General features: G+C 35.8%; 1 protein-coding gene across 1 annotated transcript in view; it reads right to left on the reverse strand.

Moving 5' to 3' along the window:
* CDK17 (cyclin dependent kinase 17) overlaps positions 1-20,415 on the reverse strand; it is an 84,986-nt gene that overhangs the window by 36,119 nt on the left and 28,452 nt on the right. Inside the window, exon 2 of the mRNA XM_028531664.2 lies at positions 5,465-5,611. Coding sequence (XP_028387465.1) covers positions 5,465-5,582 — 118 coding nt within the window. The 5' untranslated portion in view covers positions 5,583-5,611. The remainder of the gene's footprint in view (positions 1-5,464; positions 5,612-20,415) is intronic.

A 20,415-nucleotide genomic window follows, 5' to 3' on the forward strand; every position in this document is an offset into this window, starting at 1 on the left:
TGATGCTGTATAGTTACAGAAGATGTAACCAAAGGGGAGAACTGAGAGAAGGGTACAAGGGACCTCTCTCTACTATTTTTGCAACTTTTGAATCTATAATTATTAAAAATAAGAATTTAAAACTTCACTCTGGTTACTGCTAGAGAACAGATGACAGATAATCAACAGAAGGGAAACAGAAGACTACATATTACAGTACCCTAAGCAGTAAATAATGGCGGACTGGACTGAAATGGAGAGAGGCAGGCAGACTCAGGACGTATTACAAAGGAGGAACCAAAAGGCCAGCAGGCACAGCTGCAAAATTACTTTCACATACACTCCCCCACCCAGCTTTTAGTGAAGTTCTATATTAAAAACATCTATCCAAAGAATATTTTTAAATTTCCAGCAAAGCAACTTTTAAAAATATGAAATATGATATGTGAAAGAATAACTGGAATCATGTATCAAGTGTATAAATGGTTATTATTAATAGTGAGTTTTTAAAAGTTATTTATATAGCAAATATGTAACAAGCTAAAATGGCAGAGGAGGCAAGGAGAGAATACAAGATAAAGGAGAGAAGAGAATCATGGATAATTCCTGGACTTAGGAAAGTTAAACAAGAAGCAGATTTTAGGGGAAGGAAATGAAAAATTTTGGTTTGGTAATATTACATTTGACATCCCTACTGGACATTCATTCCTATGCAGAAGCCAAGTAGGCATTTGACTATGAATCAGTGATCCAGATAAAAATTCTGACCAGAGACACAGACTGAGGAGCAGTCAGCACATACATAGTGGCTAAAATCACAGGACTGAAAGAAGTCACCTAAGGAGAGTGTACAGAGAAGAGAACTGGGGCTATGACAGAATCACAAAATATTCTAACATTTTAAGATTATGTGTGCATCTAACTGGAGAGTTCAGTAAGGTAATACCCTGCATTTTAAAAAGTAATGGAAACCTTTAAGACATTATGTGAGTTGAAATAAGCCAGACACAAAAGAATAAATGCTATGATTCCACTTACACAATGTACCTTAAATAGGTAAATTAATAGGCAGGGCATTAATAGAAATACAGAACAGCAGTTCCCAGGGGCTAAGGGGAGGGGAGAATGAGGAGTTATTGTTTAATGGGTAGAGTTTTAGTTTGGGATGATAAAAAGGTTCTAAAGATGGATAGTGGTGATAGCTGCACAATAATGTGCAATACTTAATACCATTAAAATTGTATACTTCAAAAAGATTAAAATAGTAAATTATGTTATGTATACTTTACCCACAATATTTTTTTTAAGTAATGGAAATCTGCATGAAAAACTGCAGTAAATCTCACTCTATAAAGTAATGAGTTCCAACGATTCTTTAAAAAAGATTTCATTTACTTTGTTTTTAGAGAGAAGGGAAGGGAGGGAGAAAGAGAGAAAGAGAAAGAGCAATGTGCAAGAGCTATACCAATCAGTTGACTCTTGCACACTTCCAACTGGGGATGTGCCCTGACTGGGAATTAAACCAGTGAGTGACCTTTTGGTTCTCAGGCCGATGCTCAATCTATTGAGCCATAGCAGCCAGGGCACCAATGATTTTTAACATAGTGATATGCCAATCAGTATGATCTCATTGAGAAATTCATTTGACATCTTGCTTATTTCAATCTTCTGAACCACTATGTGAACCACTACAATCAGGAACACACAATTTCTTAGCTCACTCCATTTCTGGTTCCCAGTCCTGCTCTTTTAAACACTTTTATTAACCTGATCCTGTTCCAGACCATACTTACATACGATGAAGTCTGTGCTTTCAACCTCATCCTCTCATGGATTTTTATGCTGTTGGTAGAAATTAGCACTACTTATAACCCTCTGTCATCACTGTTGTCAAAAACTAACTATGACTGCTACTCCAGAACTGATTTGCTAACTGTATAGCAGATCAGCAGGAAAAAGGAAGAAACCTGGAAGTGAGAAAAAAAGCTCGCCCTGACTGGTGTGGCTCAGTGGGTTGGGCATCATCCAGCAAACCTGAAAAGTCACCAGTTTGATTGCTGGTGAGGACACATGCCTGGGTTGCAGGCCAGGTCCCTCACTGGAGGCATGTGAGAGGCAACCAGTCGATATTTCTCTCCCTCTCTTTCTCCTTCCTTTCACATCTCTCTAAAGTAAATAAAATCTTTAAAAAAAAAAGTGAAGAATTTCAGTTGTGTCAAAAGAAGTAACTTTTGTTGTGGCTGCACCTGGAACCCTAAAACTGTATACATATTACAAAACATTATTTTTGCCTTTCTCTACTAAGTATAATTGTGATATACTCTCTCCCCCATATTTTAAATTGTCACCTATCCTCCTCACCAAATTCAATAATTTCAATGTATCTCATTACACAGAAAAGTAAGTTCAAGGTTAACTACTTAAAGGCAAGTTCCTGAAATGTAACTTTCTGTGATATGTCTCATGAAGCATTAAGACTTTTATCAGGCAAATTAAGAATCGATGAGGAAAAGGTATTTCTCAGATAAACCAAGTTTTTTTTTTTACTGATGTGAAACATAAGATAACATTAATCATGTTAAACTGCACAACTCAGTGACATTTGGTACATTTACAATATTGTGCAACCATCACTTCACTTCTATCTGGTTCTAAAATTCAGCATGGGGCCAAAGTAGGTTTATAGTCATGTGTACACAAAACATAGGATTTACTCTTGTATTATTTCTTAAGTATTGTATTATTTCCCATACAAAGAACTGTAAGCCTACTTTTGCTCCATCCTGCATCTTCATCACTACCAAAAGAGACACTGTATCCATTAAGCAGCCACTCCCCATTCCGTTCTCTTCTGAGGCCTTGGCAATCACTGATCTGTTGTGTGTCTTTATGGATTTCGCTATTCTGGATAGTTCCTATTAGTGGAATCATAGAATATGTAACCTTTGGATTACATTCCAGTCTGGATTCTTCCAGTTTTCCAGGTTCATCCACACAGTAGCAGGTATCAGTACTTCACTCCTTTTTATGGTTGAATAAAATTCCATTCTGAGGACATGCCACATTTTGTTTCTATAGTCATCTGCTCATAGACATTTGGGTTGTTTCCACCTGTGGCTACTATTGAATAGTGCTGTTCTGAATAGAAACATTTGTGTACAACACTCTGTTTGAATATGTTTCAGTTCTTTGGGGTATATCCCTAGAAATAGAATTGCTCAGTCATATGGCAATTTTATTTTTAACTTTTAAAGAATGAGATAAATTAACATGATAGTTTAAAAAATATTAAATATTCAATACCTTCCCAGTTACCAAAAAGATAAATCTGATATGCTCAGAATTTTTTCCTTGCAGGTACTTTAAAGTATAAGAAAAAGTATTTCTTACACTTCAATCTAAAAATTTTTATAATTTGTGCAAAATTTTCATTTAGTATTTAGGAAAAGCTGTATTGAGTTAAGGCCAGTATGCTTAAATCAACCAAGTTTGCAAACTGGCAACTTATTTTTAACCTACTAAATATAAATTCTAGATTCCTCTTTACCTCTCAATGTGCAAACACACTGGCTTATCTAGACAGGCACTCTAATGTGAACTATAATTATATCGCCCATTTATAACTGAGTTAAAGCCTTCACAGTATGACCCAATTATCAAAATAACAGAGATAATATATCAAATTCTATTTAGCTGGAGGTAGAACATGTATGAGTGAGAGTATACGTGCATATGTATATAACCAAATAATACATCATATGCACAATTTTCCCAAGATTTTTACAGTATTATCCACATAATATTTACTTCCCCAATTTGTTCTAGAGTATGCATGAGAGCCACCCACCTATATGTAACAGAAGAATTAACAGGACTGTGCTCAAGAATGTAACTGAACAATACACAGGAGGTGGTCAAATATTGGTTCAAAATCAGTTTACTCAGTGATATTAGAAACTAATTCTTCCTCCTCCCTAAGCTAGCACTGCCACTATATAGCAATTAGACAAAGATCACTTGCTTCACATACTGGTTACATCATACATGAGATCATCTAAAAAGTATTCATTAAACCATGTTCAGAAGTGGGTTGTGTGTATCACCTATCTTAAGAGCTTTTTATGCTCTAAGACAAACTCTGTAAAGAAAGAATGTATTGGAACCAACTATTAGGAACTGATAGGTGACCAAAAAGGTATAGAATCCTTGTCAAAGCTCTTTTTGAAATTGATGTGCTATTACACATAGGCAATAAGCAATAGCAGATTATAACTCAGAGACAGCCTATGCTACCAGCAATCTCTGCAACCCAAGAGGAATCAGTGTCTAGTGTGACACCTCCAAGTATTATTTCAAGTAACTCAGGTTAAAAGGAAACTCAATAGAGCCCCTACTTTCCTTTATTCATTACCTGTTAAAGTTAGTATTATAATAAAACAAAGTTTTGGCCCTAGCTGGTGTGGCTCAGTGAATTGAATGCCGGCCTGTGAACCAAAGGGTTGCAGGTTGGGTCCCCAGTCGGGACGTATACACGAGAGGCAACCCATTGACATTTCTTTCCCTCTCTTTCTCCCTTCCTTCCCCTCTATCTAAAAAATAAATAAAATCTTAAAAAAAATAAAACAAAGTTTTAATAAACAATATTTACTAGTTGAAAACGTACTTTCAACATTTTACTATTTTACAAATAAGCATGTTTTGCAAGTTAAAACTAAAATATTTCATAAGATATGTACTTAATCTAAAAATACTAACAAAAATATAAACGTGTACCAGAAACTATCCCTTAAGATATATACTGTGCTTATTTTACTCCTGCACATCATTGGCAAACAGCTAGCAGGATTCTTTGATCATAAGAAGGAACACACTGGGCTTGATTAATAATAAGAATTCAAAGGGCGTCTAAGAGGCAATGAACAATTGTGTTCTGGCAAGAGGAATAAAAGCAAGACATTATAAAACCATCTTTGAGATTCAACCCAAATGCAAAAAGTTTCCATCCTAAATATAAGAAAACAGTAAGATTCACTTTGTTCTCTAATAGTTAACATACAATATAATGTTACAAGCTATCGATGAAACCTCAAACAGAAATTTCACAAACTTACTAGCACTTTTAAGCTGTATTAACTTAAGTTATAAGAATAACAAATATACGTTATTTTAAAAAATAGTTAACAGCAAGGATAATATTATACAAGGTATTCTTATTTAAGAACTAATAAAAATGGAAGGATAAATGGAATAGGAGAATTCATCAGGGTTAAAGACTTGGTACAGTAAGCACTCAGAGTACACTGCAATAAGCAAGCAAGAAAGCAAAGTTGTGTAGTCCTGCTTCCTAAGAACTAGGGCCCCAGAGGGTTTGAAAAACAAAAGGAAGCTATTAGGAACTAATCAGGAAAATATATTTTCGTTCCCTTTACACAGTAATCAAACGTGTAAAGAATCTTTCCTCCCCTCTCCACTCCCAAATATTTACCGTTATCCTTGCTGCTATTTTCTTCAATAGTCATTTGTTCAGCCAATTCAGATAATGATTCATCAATAGTCTGGCTTCCTCGAAGTGTGAGGGACAGCCTTCTCTTAAATTTTTTCATCCTATCTGTTGAATGTGACTTGAAATATCCTGGAAAATAGAACAGAATGAACACAAAATTAAAGCTATAAATACTTTACAGCTCAAGAAAAATGTCATTCTGAATTCACCAAGAATGTTCGATATAGATATAATGAGGAATTCCCACTTCCACCAAACATCATAAAATCCAACCACTTCCTTAAAAAAATTCACTCACTAGCCCTGACCAGTGTGGCTCAGCTGGTTGAGCGTCTGTCCACACAACGAAAGGCTGTTGGTTCCACTCCCAGTCAGGGTTGTGGGTTGGGTCCCTAGTCGGGGTGTATATACAAGAGGCAACCACACATTGGTGTTTCTCTCTCTTTCTTTCTAACTCCCTTCTCCTCTTTCTAAAAATAAATAAAATCTTTTTTTAAATCCATTTGCTCTGATTAATGTTATATTTATATAGCATCATCAGAAGAGCAGGAATTCTAAAAATGAAAGGTTGAGATTTTGGCATCACGATTAAATTCAGGACAGGAGATTTTCCTAAAATGTGCTTTTAAAAAACCCATGTTGTCAAAATATCAACACTATTTTGATGCATATAAAAAGGAACTTTATTTTCTAAGTTCTTATTTAGCCAACATATTGGGGATTTGTTTTTTCCCTTGGTCACCTGTCAGGAATCTCTTCCTATAATCATAACAATGCCAAGCTTCAAAAAGAAGAAATGAAAGCCAAATTATTTGGTATCAAATGCCTATCCCACACTAGACACTTTCAAATGTAATTCATTTAGTCTTCCTAACTCTAAAAAGGAGACTACACAATTCCAGTTTCACAAATAAGCAAACAGGCCCAAAGAAGTTCCCTGAATGAAGTCAAACAAACAATTAATGATAACTGAGATTTAAAACTAGGATTACCATTTATCTTTACCCCACATTTTAACATTTCTGAAATCAGGATGTATTTTATAATTCAGAGGATGTCAAAACACAATCTGGCTTTCATCTTCTTTTCTTCCCCCCCCCCCCCCCCAAACAAGATGTTAAAGTTCTGAATTTTAAACAGATTCTTGGGCTGGGGTGCTCATATCCATCAACTCCTTCAACTTGAGCATCTGTCTCATCCCTAGTAGGTTTTCCAGAACTGCTACCTTGATCATGAAGTTCCATGAGTTTTCCCAATTCAAACTTGGGCTCCCTTACCATCTTGACTTTTCTAACAAAGACACCATGGAACAGATAAATAGATTGGCAAGTCTTTTCTACGTCTCTCCCAGTGCTATCTGGAATCAATTTACTGACCACTTCTTTCAGGTCATTTGTCAGCACCTCTCAGGTCAGGACAAGAGGGAACCCAGCAGAGAGAATGTCTACCTCCCTTCTCTCCTGAATCTTGACTTCAAGTCTTGATTGACCCAGAAACTCTACAACTCTTCAAATTCATTTTTTCACTAGCTTTTCAAGTAGTTCTCAGCAGGAGCCTCAGTCTGATACAAGCTGCTCCATCATAGACAGAAATGGAGGTTTAGAAGAGATGATATACAAGGTCTGCCCAGAAGGTATCCAGCCATGTAATATGAAAAAAAGAGACATTTATTGAAGAAGATACAAGAAATACTGAACATAGGACAATAACGCCTCAGTCCCTTTCAAAGTAGGCACCTTGTTCACACAGTTCTCCCAATCACCATCAGATGCCCTGTCATATTTCCCTGAATCTCAACAGTTTGAATTTCTTCCCTTTTGAAGGTTTAGTTTTGGGAAAAACTAAAATCACCTTTGAATCTGGACACCAAATACTTAGGAAAAACTTGAATCAAGGAATCACAGGACATATACACTTCAAACTACAAAATGTTGCTGAACAAATTTAAAGTCCTAAATAAATGCAAGGACATTCTGCATTCATGTATTGGAAAATTTAACAGTAAGATTGTGATATTATCCAAAGTTATCCACAGATTCAATGAAATCCCTATCAAAGTCCCAGTGATGTTTTCTGCAGAAATTTATTTATATAGAACACCAAGGGACCTTAAATAGCCCAAATAATCTTGAAATAGAATAACCAAAAGTTGGAGGGCTGACATTTCTTGATTTCTAAACTTACCACAAGTTCAGTAATCAAAACATTATGATACTGGAATAAGAACAGACATATAGACCAATAGAACAGAACTGAAAGCCACAAAACAAACCTTCATATCTATAAGTTGATTTTTGACAAGGATGCCAAGACCATTAAATACAGAAAAGACAGTCTTTTTGTAATTAAAAAAAATTTGTATTGTTCAATTACAGTTGTCCTCATTTTCTCCCCATTACTCTCCCCTGCCCTACCCCACTCCCCATCTCCCACATCCAATTCTCCCACCCTTCTCTTTGTCCATGGGTCCTTTATACATGTTCCTTAACTAGACCCTTCCCTTTCTTTCCCCTGTCATCCCTCTTCCTCCTCCCCTCTGGTCACCATCAGTTTGTTCTTTAGAGAAAAGATAGTCTTTTCAACAAATGGTGCTGGGAAACCCAGATACAGTCACCTGACTAAGAATGAAATTAGATCCTTCCCTATGCCATATGTAAGAATGAACTCAAAGTGAATCAAAGTCCTAAGTCTAAAAGCTACAACTATAAAACTCTTAGAAGGAATACTCATAATGTTGAATTTGGTAATGATTTCTTACATATAGCACCAAAATCACAGGGAAGAAAAAAATAGATAAAGAATCCATTAAAATAAAAAAATAAAAATAAAATAAAACTTTTGTACATCTAGGGACAGTATCAAGAGAGTGAAAAGACAATCCAGAGAATATTTCGGGCAGGGAGTGGGGGAGGTGTGCATGGGTGTGGTGCGTGGTGAGGAGGCAGGGCTGCAAAATGCTGGGACCACGGCAGCAAATCTAAGAGAAAAACTCTGTCGCCAAGGGGTACAGAGCCTTCTCCAAATGCAAGGCCACATTTATTACAGGAGGGAGATTAGGTGAATGCTTTCTCCAAGGGTGAAAAAAGCCAGAGGTAGGGCTAAGGAAAAAAGAAAATGTCCCAGCTGCTCAAAATCCAAGCAGCTGGACTGCAAAACACAGATCTCTCACAATTTTACTAACTGTTGCCTGAACTGTAAAGCATGAAGAGATTGCCTGAGTCTCACAGGTGCTCAGATCCCAAGACCTGATGATGGTTAAAATCCTGGTTCTGTACTCAAAACATTTGATACCAGTAGTGAACTAAATATAACTAAAGCTGTAACAGAGTCCTGACCCAAATGAGGCTGTTTTCCTTTAAGTATGTTTCAGCTCCCCCCACTCAACTATGTCATGGTGATCCATTTATGTAAATAAATGTAGCCATCCCTTTAAATAGTAGAGGTTTACTATTACCTTGTATGGTTGCGCCACACAGCAGAAATGTTTTATGCTATTTGTTTTATCATACAGAATACTAAGAAAGACACATATCCAAGGGTGAGATTTAAGAAAATCTTTCACTGCTTCATCAAAAACCTTAGGTGCAACTGATTCTCTCCCTGTAAATGCAGGTAGACAAAGAATGCTATTGCTATGATTTGAAATAAGGAGCCACTAGTTTTACACACCAGTGCATATGCAAATATCAAAACAGTTTTTAAAAGTCAAATAAATAATGTTTCAGTATTATGAAAATTTAGTCTTGACCTTGCAAGCATCATGAAAGGGTTTTAGGATCGTGATCACACTAAGATCTGATAGTAGATTAGTTTCCCAAACTTAATTCTAATTAACCTATTTAGCAAACCGAACATTAATAATTCAATAAGGTTAATGGTCAGATATTAATAATAGTAGTATAATCATATAATCAAAATTACCAATTGCTGAGCATAGGAAGAAAACCAAGTCTAGGGGGAAAAATGAATTCAGGATCGAAACTACTAGAACAAATTTAAATGAATCTGGGAACTCAGAAGACAAGTAAAAGTTTAAAGTGTGGATTTGAGAGTTATATTTACAAAACTGACCGATGCCAGGAAGAATATCTATAATAAGAGGGAAAGTCAGAAACATGAGAAATGTCTACAATAAATAAGTGGATAAAGAAGTCATCAAAGCAGCTCTAAAAAGAATGGAGAAACAAATAGTGACAAATGAAAGGATGTTAGAGACAATCAGGGCTAACCAATTCAGTTTATGGTGAAAGAAACAGTTGGAAGAGGCTCAAAAAATGAAGTTATTTGGCTAAGTTTCTGAAGGTAAAAGTCAGGTTTTAAAATTCTACTTTAGGGATCCCAATTCAGTTTTCTTTCCATAGTACCACATTTCCAGAGAATTAGGAACCAACTCTTTCCTCTTCTAACTACAGAATAATTAAAGTCTATCTATAAGGGAAAGATATCAAGGGAAAAAAATAACACATGTATCTCCACTCCTCCAACCTCGATCCTTTTGCAGTCTTCACCATCCTAGGAAATGGCAACTCTTACCCTATGGCCCACTCTGGTTGTCTTCCCTTTTTTCACACCCTACTATCAATGCATCATCAAAACCTATAAGCTCCTCCTTCAAATTATATCCCGAGTCTGACCACTTCTTACCATGTGAACTGCAAAAATCCTGATCCAAGCCATATTATATCTTTGCCTAGAATATAATATTGAAGGGCATCCTAACTGGTCTCCTTTCTGGCTTCTATTCAAACATCACTACTCTGGTCATTCTGTATAAACAGTGAAAGCTTTACACCCAGGTTATACTCTACCTCCCTAACCTGTTTTAATTTCCTTCATATCCTTAGTGCTTGACATTCCAAAAACTGGGTTACTGCCAATTCCCTCCACCAGAATTTAATCTCCTTGAGAACAGGAACTTAATGTTTTGCAAATTGTTGTATTTAGTCTAGTCCAGCATTTAGTACAAAACCTGGCACTCAACAGGCACTCATAAACACCTGCTGAATGAATGGAGAGAGAGGGGGAAGGAGGAAAGGAACAAAGGAAGGAAGAAAGGAAAAGAGAAGATAAGGGGAGGAGGGAAGGGGGGAAGGAAATAATAGAGATCTGTTGGTTGAAAGATCTTCCTCCCTATCTAAAGTCAAAGTTTTATTTAGATCACTGTCTCATTCTGACAGCCCTGGTTAGGTTCCCCTTTTGCATTTTGTGTTTATTCATTCAACAGTCACACAGAAGTCCTACCATGTCCCAAGCAATATAGAAGGTGTTGAAGGCAGAATGATAAATAAAATAGAACTCTGCCCACAAGAAACTTGGAAGGTGTTATATATTTTCCCGAGTGAAGAAGTTGTAGTATTTATTGCAAGTGAGTATAACTCCAGGTTAATACATTAATGTTTTTAAAACTGTTACACAGCTAAACAATTCATTCAACTATGAGAATACTCAAATTGCACTTCTGAAAACTGCTTCATTGATGAGACAACTTACATAAAATTTAATTAGATCAGCTGACTTTAGTAAGGTTGTAAAGATCAAGACATTTAATTTACTATATTGGAACCACTACAGGTACCTAAAATGACAAGCCTACTCATTACCCCTTGGATTCAATAACAATTTGGACAAAACCTAAACCAGTCACCAAGGAGCTTCTAACAGCTTGTTAATGTATCTCAAGACATTCATTGTCATAAATAATCCCCCAAATCCTTCTGGTTGTTAGAAGATTTTTCCATTAAAAGTTATTTTACTCATTTTCTTTAAATATGTTATTTCTGCATATTGTCTGTTGGGCTGTAAGTTAAAATTCCAAATATAGCCCTGGCTGGTGTAGCTCAGTGGATTGAGCACGGGATGCAAACCAAATGGTTGCTGGTTTGATTCCTATTCAGGGCACATGCCTGGGTTGCAGGCCAGGTCCCCAGTCAGAGCAAGTGAGAGGCAACCATACATTGATGTTTCTTACCCTCTCTTTCTCCCTCCTTTCCCTTCTCTCTAAAATTAAATAACTTCAAAAAATTTTTAAAACATAAAAAAATAAAATCCCAAATATAGTTAAAATCTGATTTAAATATCACTCAAAATGTAGAGATTTTCATCATGAATAATCACCAATTGATTTGCAGATGATAAATCCTCATAGAAAGGGTATTTGTTTGAAACAGCTGTTCAGTTTCAGTGAATTCAAAAAGTCATTTATTAGAAATGTCATCTGATGTTTTTGATAATAATGGTCTTACTCAGACCAGAACCAAGAGAGCAATTGTAATCACTTGAGGTAATGCCTTAGTTTGATACACAAAAGGTTATACACAAAAAGGAAAGGGCTCACTGAAAAAGCAGCAAAGATTTGGAAAGAAATTGGCATCGGAAAAATGTAACACTTCATTAAATTTTATCTTTGTAAATGGACCAAATTATCTTTTCACTCCAGCTAAATTTATTTTACCAAATTCTGATTTTTTAAAAAAAGCTTTAAATTGTAAAGCCAGGAGAATTCACTGAAAGATACAAAGAATTGTTTCTAGAACTCTTGCTCTGCCAGTTGTCTCTGATACTTGAGAATCTTCATCTCTGGTGGCTAGTGAAACATTACTACTCTAAAGAAAATTTAAATTCCCCCAGTGAAATTCAAAAACAAACAAAAAAATCAAATTGTGTTTTTACATCTCAATTAAATGAAGAGAGATCCTAATCATGTGTTTGCACATAAGTACTGGATTTCCCCGAAGTATGACTACAGGACGGTTATAGTAGACTTATTGATTATTCTTGGCTTCAAATTACTTAACTTAGTCCCTTGAAAACTAACATTTAAACAATAAAGGAAGCTCTGGGAGTTTACAGATTTGTGTAGTACCTGACCTATCTTCTTTTTAGAGCAATGCAGCTTATTTATTTGGTTAAGAATGAACTAAGGATTAACAGAATTATAGCTTCAAATTCTTCTTGAGGAAGGTAAAGTTTGTATGAAACGTTTCCCAAGCATTAGTTCAGAAAAAAACAGTATTCCACTAACTTTCATGAGGTAATAATGCTTTATTTTTAAAATTCAAAAATAACTGGCATAGACACTATTGAAAGAAAAACAAAACTGACCTGGGCATTTTTCAATTGCAAGGTCAGAAAAACTAACTACATTTATACCCCTGATTTATATACAGGTCAGAAATTCAGAAGTTATTCTTTTTTAAAAGATTTTATTTACTTATTTTAGAGAGGGGAAGGGAGGGAGAAAGGAAGGAAGAGAAACATCAATGTGTGGTTGTTTCTCACTCGGTGCCCCCACTGGGGACCTGGCCCACAACCTAGGCATGTGCCCTGACTGGGAATCGAACCAGCAACCCTTTGATTCACATGCTGGTACTCGATCCACTGCACCACACCAGCCAGGGCCTCAGAAGTCATTCTAAAGTGATTCTGTGGCCTTTCCCCTTTCTCAACTGCCATATCCAATTGAATTATCAAGTCAGATCATAAAATTTTCATATCCCTCACATTTTTAAATCTCATCCTCTTCTACTCTTCTGTTAAGCCTTAGTTTATACCATTTATCTAAATAACTACAGGCCTCATAATTAACAAGTCTCATTTTCTTTCAAGAAGATTAGCCCTGGCTGGTGTAGCTCAGTGGATTGAGTGCGGGCTGCGAACCAAAGTATCGCAGGTTCTATTCCCAGTCAGGGCACATGCCTGGGTTGCAGGCCACGGCCCCCAGCAACCGCACATTGATGTTTCTCTCTCTCTCTTTCTCCCTCCCTTCCCTCTCTAAAAATAAATAAATAAAATCTTTTTAAAAATCTTAAAAAAAAAAAAGATTAATAAAGTAAACAAGCCTCTGGCTACCCTGGTTAAGAGAAAAATAACATAAATGAGCGATATTGATATAACAATCGTGGAAATCAATTAGGTACTATCTTGTAGAGTCAAACATTGCATATTCTACAATCCTGCAATTTTTATTCTGGGTACATATTCAAGAGAAACTTTTAACACGTGTTTACCCAGATATATGAACAGAAATGCTCATAGCAACATATCTATAATAGCATAAATATTGAAACAACTCAAATGTATATAGACAGGAAATAAATAAATTATGCAGAATATACAGTGGTAAAAATGAATGAACTACAACCACATGCAACAAGAATATCAGTAATATGATATTTAACCAAAAAAGCAAGTCCAGAAGACTACATTTAATATACTCTTTTTATAAACAAGAAAAAAATTATTTAGGTAAAAATAAAAGACATTTATAAAATGCAAAAGACTGAAATACAAAGTTCAAGATGATAGCTATCACAGGGAGAGGCAAGGAGAATACACAGGAAGATGTAAGTTACCGGCAATGTTTGAGAAGTTGAATTACAGACACTAATTATTTTATTGATGTATAAATATATAGACACTAGATAAGCAGATCATGCACAGACCAGTGAGGATAATGCATAATAAGCCAAGGACTATGACTAACACAATTCTGTGCAAATTCATGAAAAATGTTAGTAAGCTTGCGGGGGAAGACAACTGAAAACAGACTTAATTAAAGATTTTAAGTAGATTAAAAAATCGAAAGAGAAGGAGTGAAACCTCTTATAATGATAAGAGGACACAGGGCTAGACTCAAGAGCTGATTTATTTTTCCCAGTCCTACCATTAAGTAGCTATGTGATTTCAGGTTAGTCACTTAACAGATGAGTTTCTGAAACTGACTATAGCCACATGGATTTAATTTTTTCTTTGTCTGAAACAAATGACCTCTATTTAGTGTTATTAAGTATGAAACCTGGTCTCTTTTGGGTGACATATCATTCCATTCTTGGCTTCGCTTCGTTTCCTGGCACACCAACATTAACTATTACTTGCCACTACACCATTTTGCCCACAAATAGGGCACCTAATTAGTTATTCCAACAGATTCACTTTATAACTTACACTGATTATTACAACCACTTAGGTGAACTTCAAAAGACAGCTATAGTCTTGTTGGAGAACAACTGTTTTTATCTAAATGTGTTTGTTCAATAAATGTTGTTTCTACAAAACAGTCATATTGATTAACACTGAATATATGTTAGGTTTTACTGGGTTATGTATGCTACAGTAACAAACAACAAAAACTCTTGGTGCATTAAAATGACAAAGGTTTTATTTCATGCAATATATCCACTAAGAGTTGACTGGGTCTTTGCTTTAAGTCTTCAAGGACCCAGGCTGAAGTAGAAGCCACCATAGGATGGGGATAAAGAATGTGGCAAAGCATATATTAACTCTTACAGCTTCCCTAGGAATATCACATGTTAGTTTTACCCACACTTCATTGGTTAAATCAAGTCATGTGGCCACGCCTAATTTTAAGGGACAGGAATTCCTAACCACATTCCCAAGAGAAGAGGCAGAATATATGTGAATAATTTTCATAATTTCACTATGTCATAGCATTTAGAGATCAACATCAAATGAAATGTTAATATATTAATGTATTAAAAATTCAAGATTAAAACAAAATACCAACACAATTGCTTTTTTAAAGATTTAAACTCAAAGAGCATAAAAACTCAAATAGTGACTAGGTCAAATGCAAATTAAATGCTCATCAGAATTCTGAAAGATTAAAAAAACAATCTGTATCCCTCAGCAAATATACAGAAATTTCAAGGAAGCATTTACTTTTTCCTTAAAATTTCAAAATTAATAGAGTAAGACACTCAAATTATCCATAGTTAGTTTATCAGCAGATCCTCCACTACCAAGGACATAAAGTAGGAATAGAAAGATGTCTCCCAAATTCTCATTTTGGAAAATAGTAACTGCAGGTTTAAACTGATTTAAGCTGAAGGGGAGGTAAGCCTGCACTAAAGGGAATTACAGTAAGAATGACATGGGTGCCTAAAAGGTGTGCCACGATGGAGGGAAGGTTTGGAATTCAGGTAGATATAGGCCAAAGTGACCCCACTAAATACTGAAGAGGAACACACACTGCAATCAACCTAACTAGAAGACTTGAAAATCCTCTGCACCTAGCATATACTTAATAATGATGAAAGTATGCTGAAGAAGCAGGGATTACTCTATTAGCACAATGAAAGCAGAAAGGAAGGGGAACTTGGAAGGCCAAAGTGATACATACATAATAGCTGGAGGTCTGATAACCCAAGAGGTACCACGATGGATGGATCTGGATTCCTTCCTGGAGCCGAGTCATACCAGGGCTAGTGAAGGTGTGCTGGTGAGAATGCGGCATATTCAATCTCACAAACAACTGAACTGAAAGGATTGAACCAGAAATACCCAATCAAGCTTCAGGTGTTTAACTTCTGGAGGGGTATCATGTAACCACATTAACATTTGGTGTAAACACCTCAATATCTGATGAAGTCAGATTCCAAATGTTATCAAAATAAGATCCTTTCCTTCATTATATAATTTTTATCATGACATTTGTCCTTTAAAACCTTTATCTACAAGCATGATCATTAAATAGTACTGAGCACCCAGTATATACAAATCCTATATTAGAAACTAAAATCCCATATTGGAAACTAAGAACAGAGTAACAGAAGACACTATCACTGGCCTCAAGGTGAGAATCAAAAGTCGCATCATTTCCAGTTCTGAAAGGAAGTAATTATGTCATCAACTAGCATTATTACAATCAGAACTCTAAGTAGTTTTTCGTCTGGGGTCCCACAGCACCCCAGAGATCCATGAGATGCTACTTACACAAGATACTATGACCTAAAAAAACAACAACAAAAAACCCAACACTGTTTTTTAGAGCTCTGCAAACTAAAAAAGTACTCACAGTGCTGGTAGGTGATCAAGCATCCCCTTAAGGTTAAGTACATTCTTTCAAATTTCATGTAATCACATATGAGAATGTACTCTCACACGTGACTTCTTTACCCAGACGAGGGATTCTGAAATTAACCCATGTTATTATGTGCATCAGTTTGTTTTTGTTGCTGAAGGTTATTCCACTGTATACATATGCCATTTTTCATTAGTCTGTTAATGAACTGACATGTTTCCAGTTTTTTAATATTATGATTATAGTGTCTATGGATATTCTTGTACAAATCATTTTTTGCTGGGTCAAATGATAAACATGCATGTTAATTTCTAAGGAATCTCCAATTTTCCAAATTGGCTATACCACTTTACATTCCCACCAGCAATTTTTATCTTCCGGTTGCTCCACATCCTCATAAACTTTGGTACTACCTATCTTTTATAATTTTAGCCATTCTTATAAGTGACATCTCAATGTCATTTCAATTTAAATTCTCTTAGGAAATAATGTTGACCATCTTTTTCATGTATTTACTACCCATTCATACAGCTTTTTAAAATCTTTTGCTCATTTTTGTGTTAAGACCTATGTACCGTATAAGTACTTCATCAGATATATATATAGCAAATATTTTTTCCTGTTTTGCAGCTTGCCTTTTTGTTAAGAAATATCTTTTAAAGACAAATATTTTTAATTTTGATGAAGTCCAATATTCCCTTTTTCTTCTACATGGTCTTTCCTTGGTGCCTTTATACAGAGAGAAAGATAAAGAAATGAACATTGATACTGTTCCTTTTTAAAAATAAGCTTTATTAAAAGTATTTCATATATGGTAACTTATCCATTTTAAGTGTACAGTTCAGTGGCAGTCAGAGTGTTTTAAGAACTACAGGTTATGACTGAGAATTACTGACTGTGGTCACTGCTTTGCCATATATGCCTTGTTTCCAATTCTGATCTAACCAAGTTACTGAGAGTAAATTATAAAATATAAGAGTGACTGACTGCATTTGCACAGCCATATCAGCAGTTCTTAATCTCAGCTGTTCATTGTGCACTGCTGGTGGGGTGCAGCCACTGTGAAGAAAAGCATGGAGTTTCCTCAAAAAATTAAAAATGGAACTGTCTTATAACCCAGCAATTCTACTTTTGGGAATACATCCAAAGAAACCCAAAATGCTCATTTAAGAGAATATATGCACCCCTATGTTCACTGCAGTTTCCGTCTTTTTTTAGGACTACAAGACACACCAGACCATAAGATACACCTAGTTTTAGAGGAAAATAGGGGAAAAAAATATTGAAGCAAAAAGTGTGGTAAATATCGAAGACCCTGTGACCCTGCTCCACCACTGCACCCCCCACAGCAAGCCAGGAAAGCTACATTCGGACCATAAGACACAGCCCTATTTTCCCCCTAAATTTGGGGGGGTGGGGTGGGGAGGAGGGTGGTGCATCTTATAGACCGAAAAATACGGTATTCACAATACTCGAGATTTGGAAGCAGCCCAAGTGTCCATCAGATGAGTGGATAACAAAGCTGTGATAAGTTAACACAACGGAATACTACTCAGCTGTGAAAAAGAAGGAAAGCTTAACTTTTGTGACAGCATGGATGGACCTGGAGAGTATGCTAAGTGAAATCTCATGAACAAAATAAACTGACAAAATAGAAACAGATTCATTAACACAGAGAACAGACTGACTGCTGTCAGAGGTGAAGGGGTTGGGGGCTGGGTGAGATAGGTGAAGGGATTAAGTAAAACAAAACTAAACTCCTAGACACAGATACCAGTATGGTGATTACCAGAGGGAAAGGGGGTGGGGGAGTGTAATCAGGTAAAGGGGAGATAAATGGTGATTAAGAAGAATTGATTTGGGTGGTGAACACAAAATACAATATATAGATGATGTATTATAGAACTGTACACCTGAAACCTGTAATTTTATTAACCAATGTCACCCCAATAAATTAAATAAAAAGTAAAAAAATAATAAGTACTGAAGCTCAAGTACCATGCTAGATCTATTTAAAAAAAAAAAACAACTCATTAAGAGTAGGGCATAGATGTCCATTTTTTAAATTTACGGTTGGTTATCTTCATATCCTAAAAATTTTTTATCAATATTTTTTCTATATTTTCTTCAACAAATTTTATAGTTTTAGCTAATCAATTTAAGTCTATTACCCATTTTGAATTACTTTTTGTATTTGGTGTAGGGTAAAGGTCAATATTCAATTCTTTACTAATTTTTGTGCCTACTTATGCTATCAGAAAGGTCCATTTTATTCATAACTATGATCGTGGTTTTATAATTATGGTTTTTTTTTTCAGTTAATTTTTTGCTTTATCTATTTTTAAGCTATGTGATCACAGGTACATACAAATTAGAAATGCTGTACCTTCCCTAATGAACTGACCCTTTAAAATTATCCCTTTTTATCTCCAGTAACATTTCTTGGCTTAAAGTCACTGTCTCATATACATATAGTCACATCAGCCTTCTCTGGGTTAACATTTGCATGGTTTATTGTTTTCCATCTTTTTACTATGAATGTCTCTGTTTCTTTAAAGATTTCACTCCATCAACTTCCAAGTTCCGTATTTTGCTGAAAAGTCAATTTTCACAAAATGCTTATTTCCCTGTTAATAACATGACTTTCCCCCCCCGTGACTGCTTTCAAGATTCTTTTCTTTATATGTGAATTTTAGCAAACTGTGTGCTGGGGGAAATCAGCAATGTTCATCAGATGCTGTACTAACCGTTAGTATTAAACTGTTTGGACCTAAGTGCTTAAGAAATAGAATTGTTATTTCTTTTGGTTTAGTGGTACCGTAAAAAAGTTTCTGAGACACTAAATGTAGTCTTCTTTGTGTGTGTGTGTGTGTGTGTGCCATTCTGAGTACATCACTTTATCTCATCATAGGCAGTGGGTCATCATATCATCACAGGAACGGTGAGCAGAATAGAGTTAAGACATTTTGAGAGAGACCCCATTCACATAACTTGTATTACAGTATACCCATGTGCCACTTAATGACAGGACAACATTCTGAGAAATGCATCATTATGCGATTTTGTTGTCATGCGAACATCACAGAGTACACTTAATCACACCTACACATCTAGGCTATATGGTACACACAACCTATTGCTCCTAGGATAGGACCCTGTACAGCATGTTGCTGTAGCAAACAACACGAGGTTAAATCAGGCACAAGAGAAATTATGCCATCAAAAGACACGTGATGTATGACTGTACACAGTCAAACCTCGGTTCTCGAACTTCTCCCATTTCACATCGCTTCTCGAACAGCCTTCCAGAATGAATTAAGTTAGAGAACCAAGGTTCTACTGTATTGTTATAATTTTCCATTTTATTATTGTTAATCTCTTACTGTTCCTAATTTATAAATTAAACTTTTTCATAGGTATGTTAGGTACAGGAAATATATACAGGGTTCGGTACTACCCGTTCTTTGTTATATGTCCTGGTTTGGGTTCACTGAGCTTCCTAGGTCAATAGCTTGATGTCTTAACAATTTTGAAATGCTGTCATTATTTCTTCAAACATTGCTTCTGCCCCTTCCCTATTAATTTCATCAGTGTCTCCTTTTATTCAGGCTGCTATAACAAAATAGACTAAGTAGCTTATAAACAATGAAAATTCATTTCTTACAGCTCTCAAGGCTGAGATCAAAGCGTCAGCATGGTCATATGAGGGCCCTCTTCTGGGTTGCAGACTGCTTGTTATATCCTAACAAGATGGAAAGTACTAGTGAGCTCTTGGGCTGTCTCTTTTCTAAGAACATTAATCCCAAGCATGAGGGCTCCATCTTCATCACCTAAGCACCTCCCAAAGGTCCCACCTCCTGATAACATCACATTGGGCATGAGGATGTCAACATATACAATTGGGGGAGGCGTCACACATTCATACCATGGCAATCAAGGACTCCAATTACACACATGTTAAATCACTGGTGTTTCATTTTTTTTTAATGCTGTTCTGCTTCCGTCCATGTTGTTTTCTTTCATATCCTCACAACAACCCTCTCAGTGGGTGCTAACCAATGTTTCTCTCTCTCTCAAATCAACAAATAGTTTTTTAAAAAAGAAAAACAGCAAG

The sequence above is a fragment of the Phyllostomus discolor genome, chromosome 2, assembly GCF_004126475.2.
Source record: "Phyllostomus discolor isolate MPI-MPIP mPhyDis1 chromosome 2, mPhyDis1.pri.v3, whole genome shotgun sequence".
Taxonomy (NCBI): domain Eukaryota; kingdom Metazoa; phylum Chordata; class Mammalia; order Chiroptera; family Phyllostomidae; genus Phyllostomus; species Phyllostomus discolor.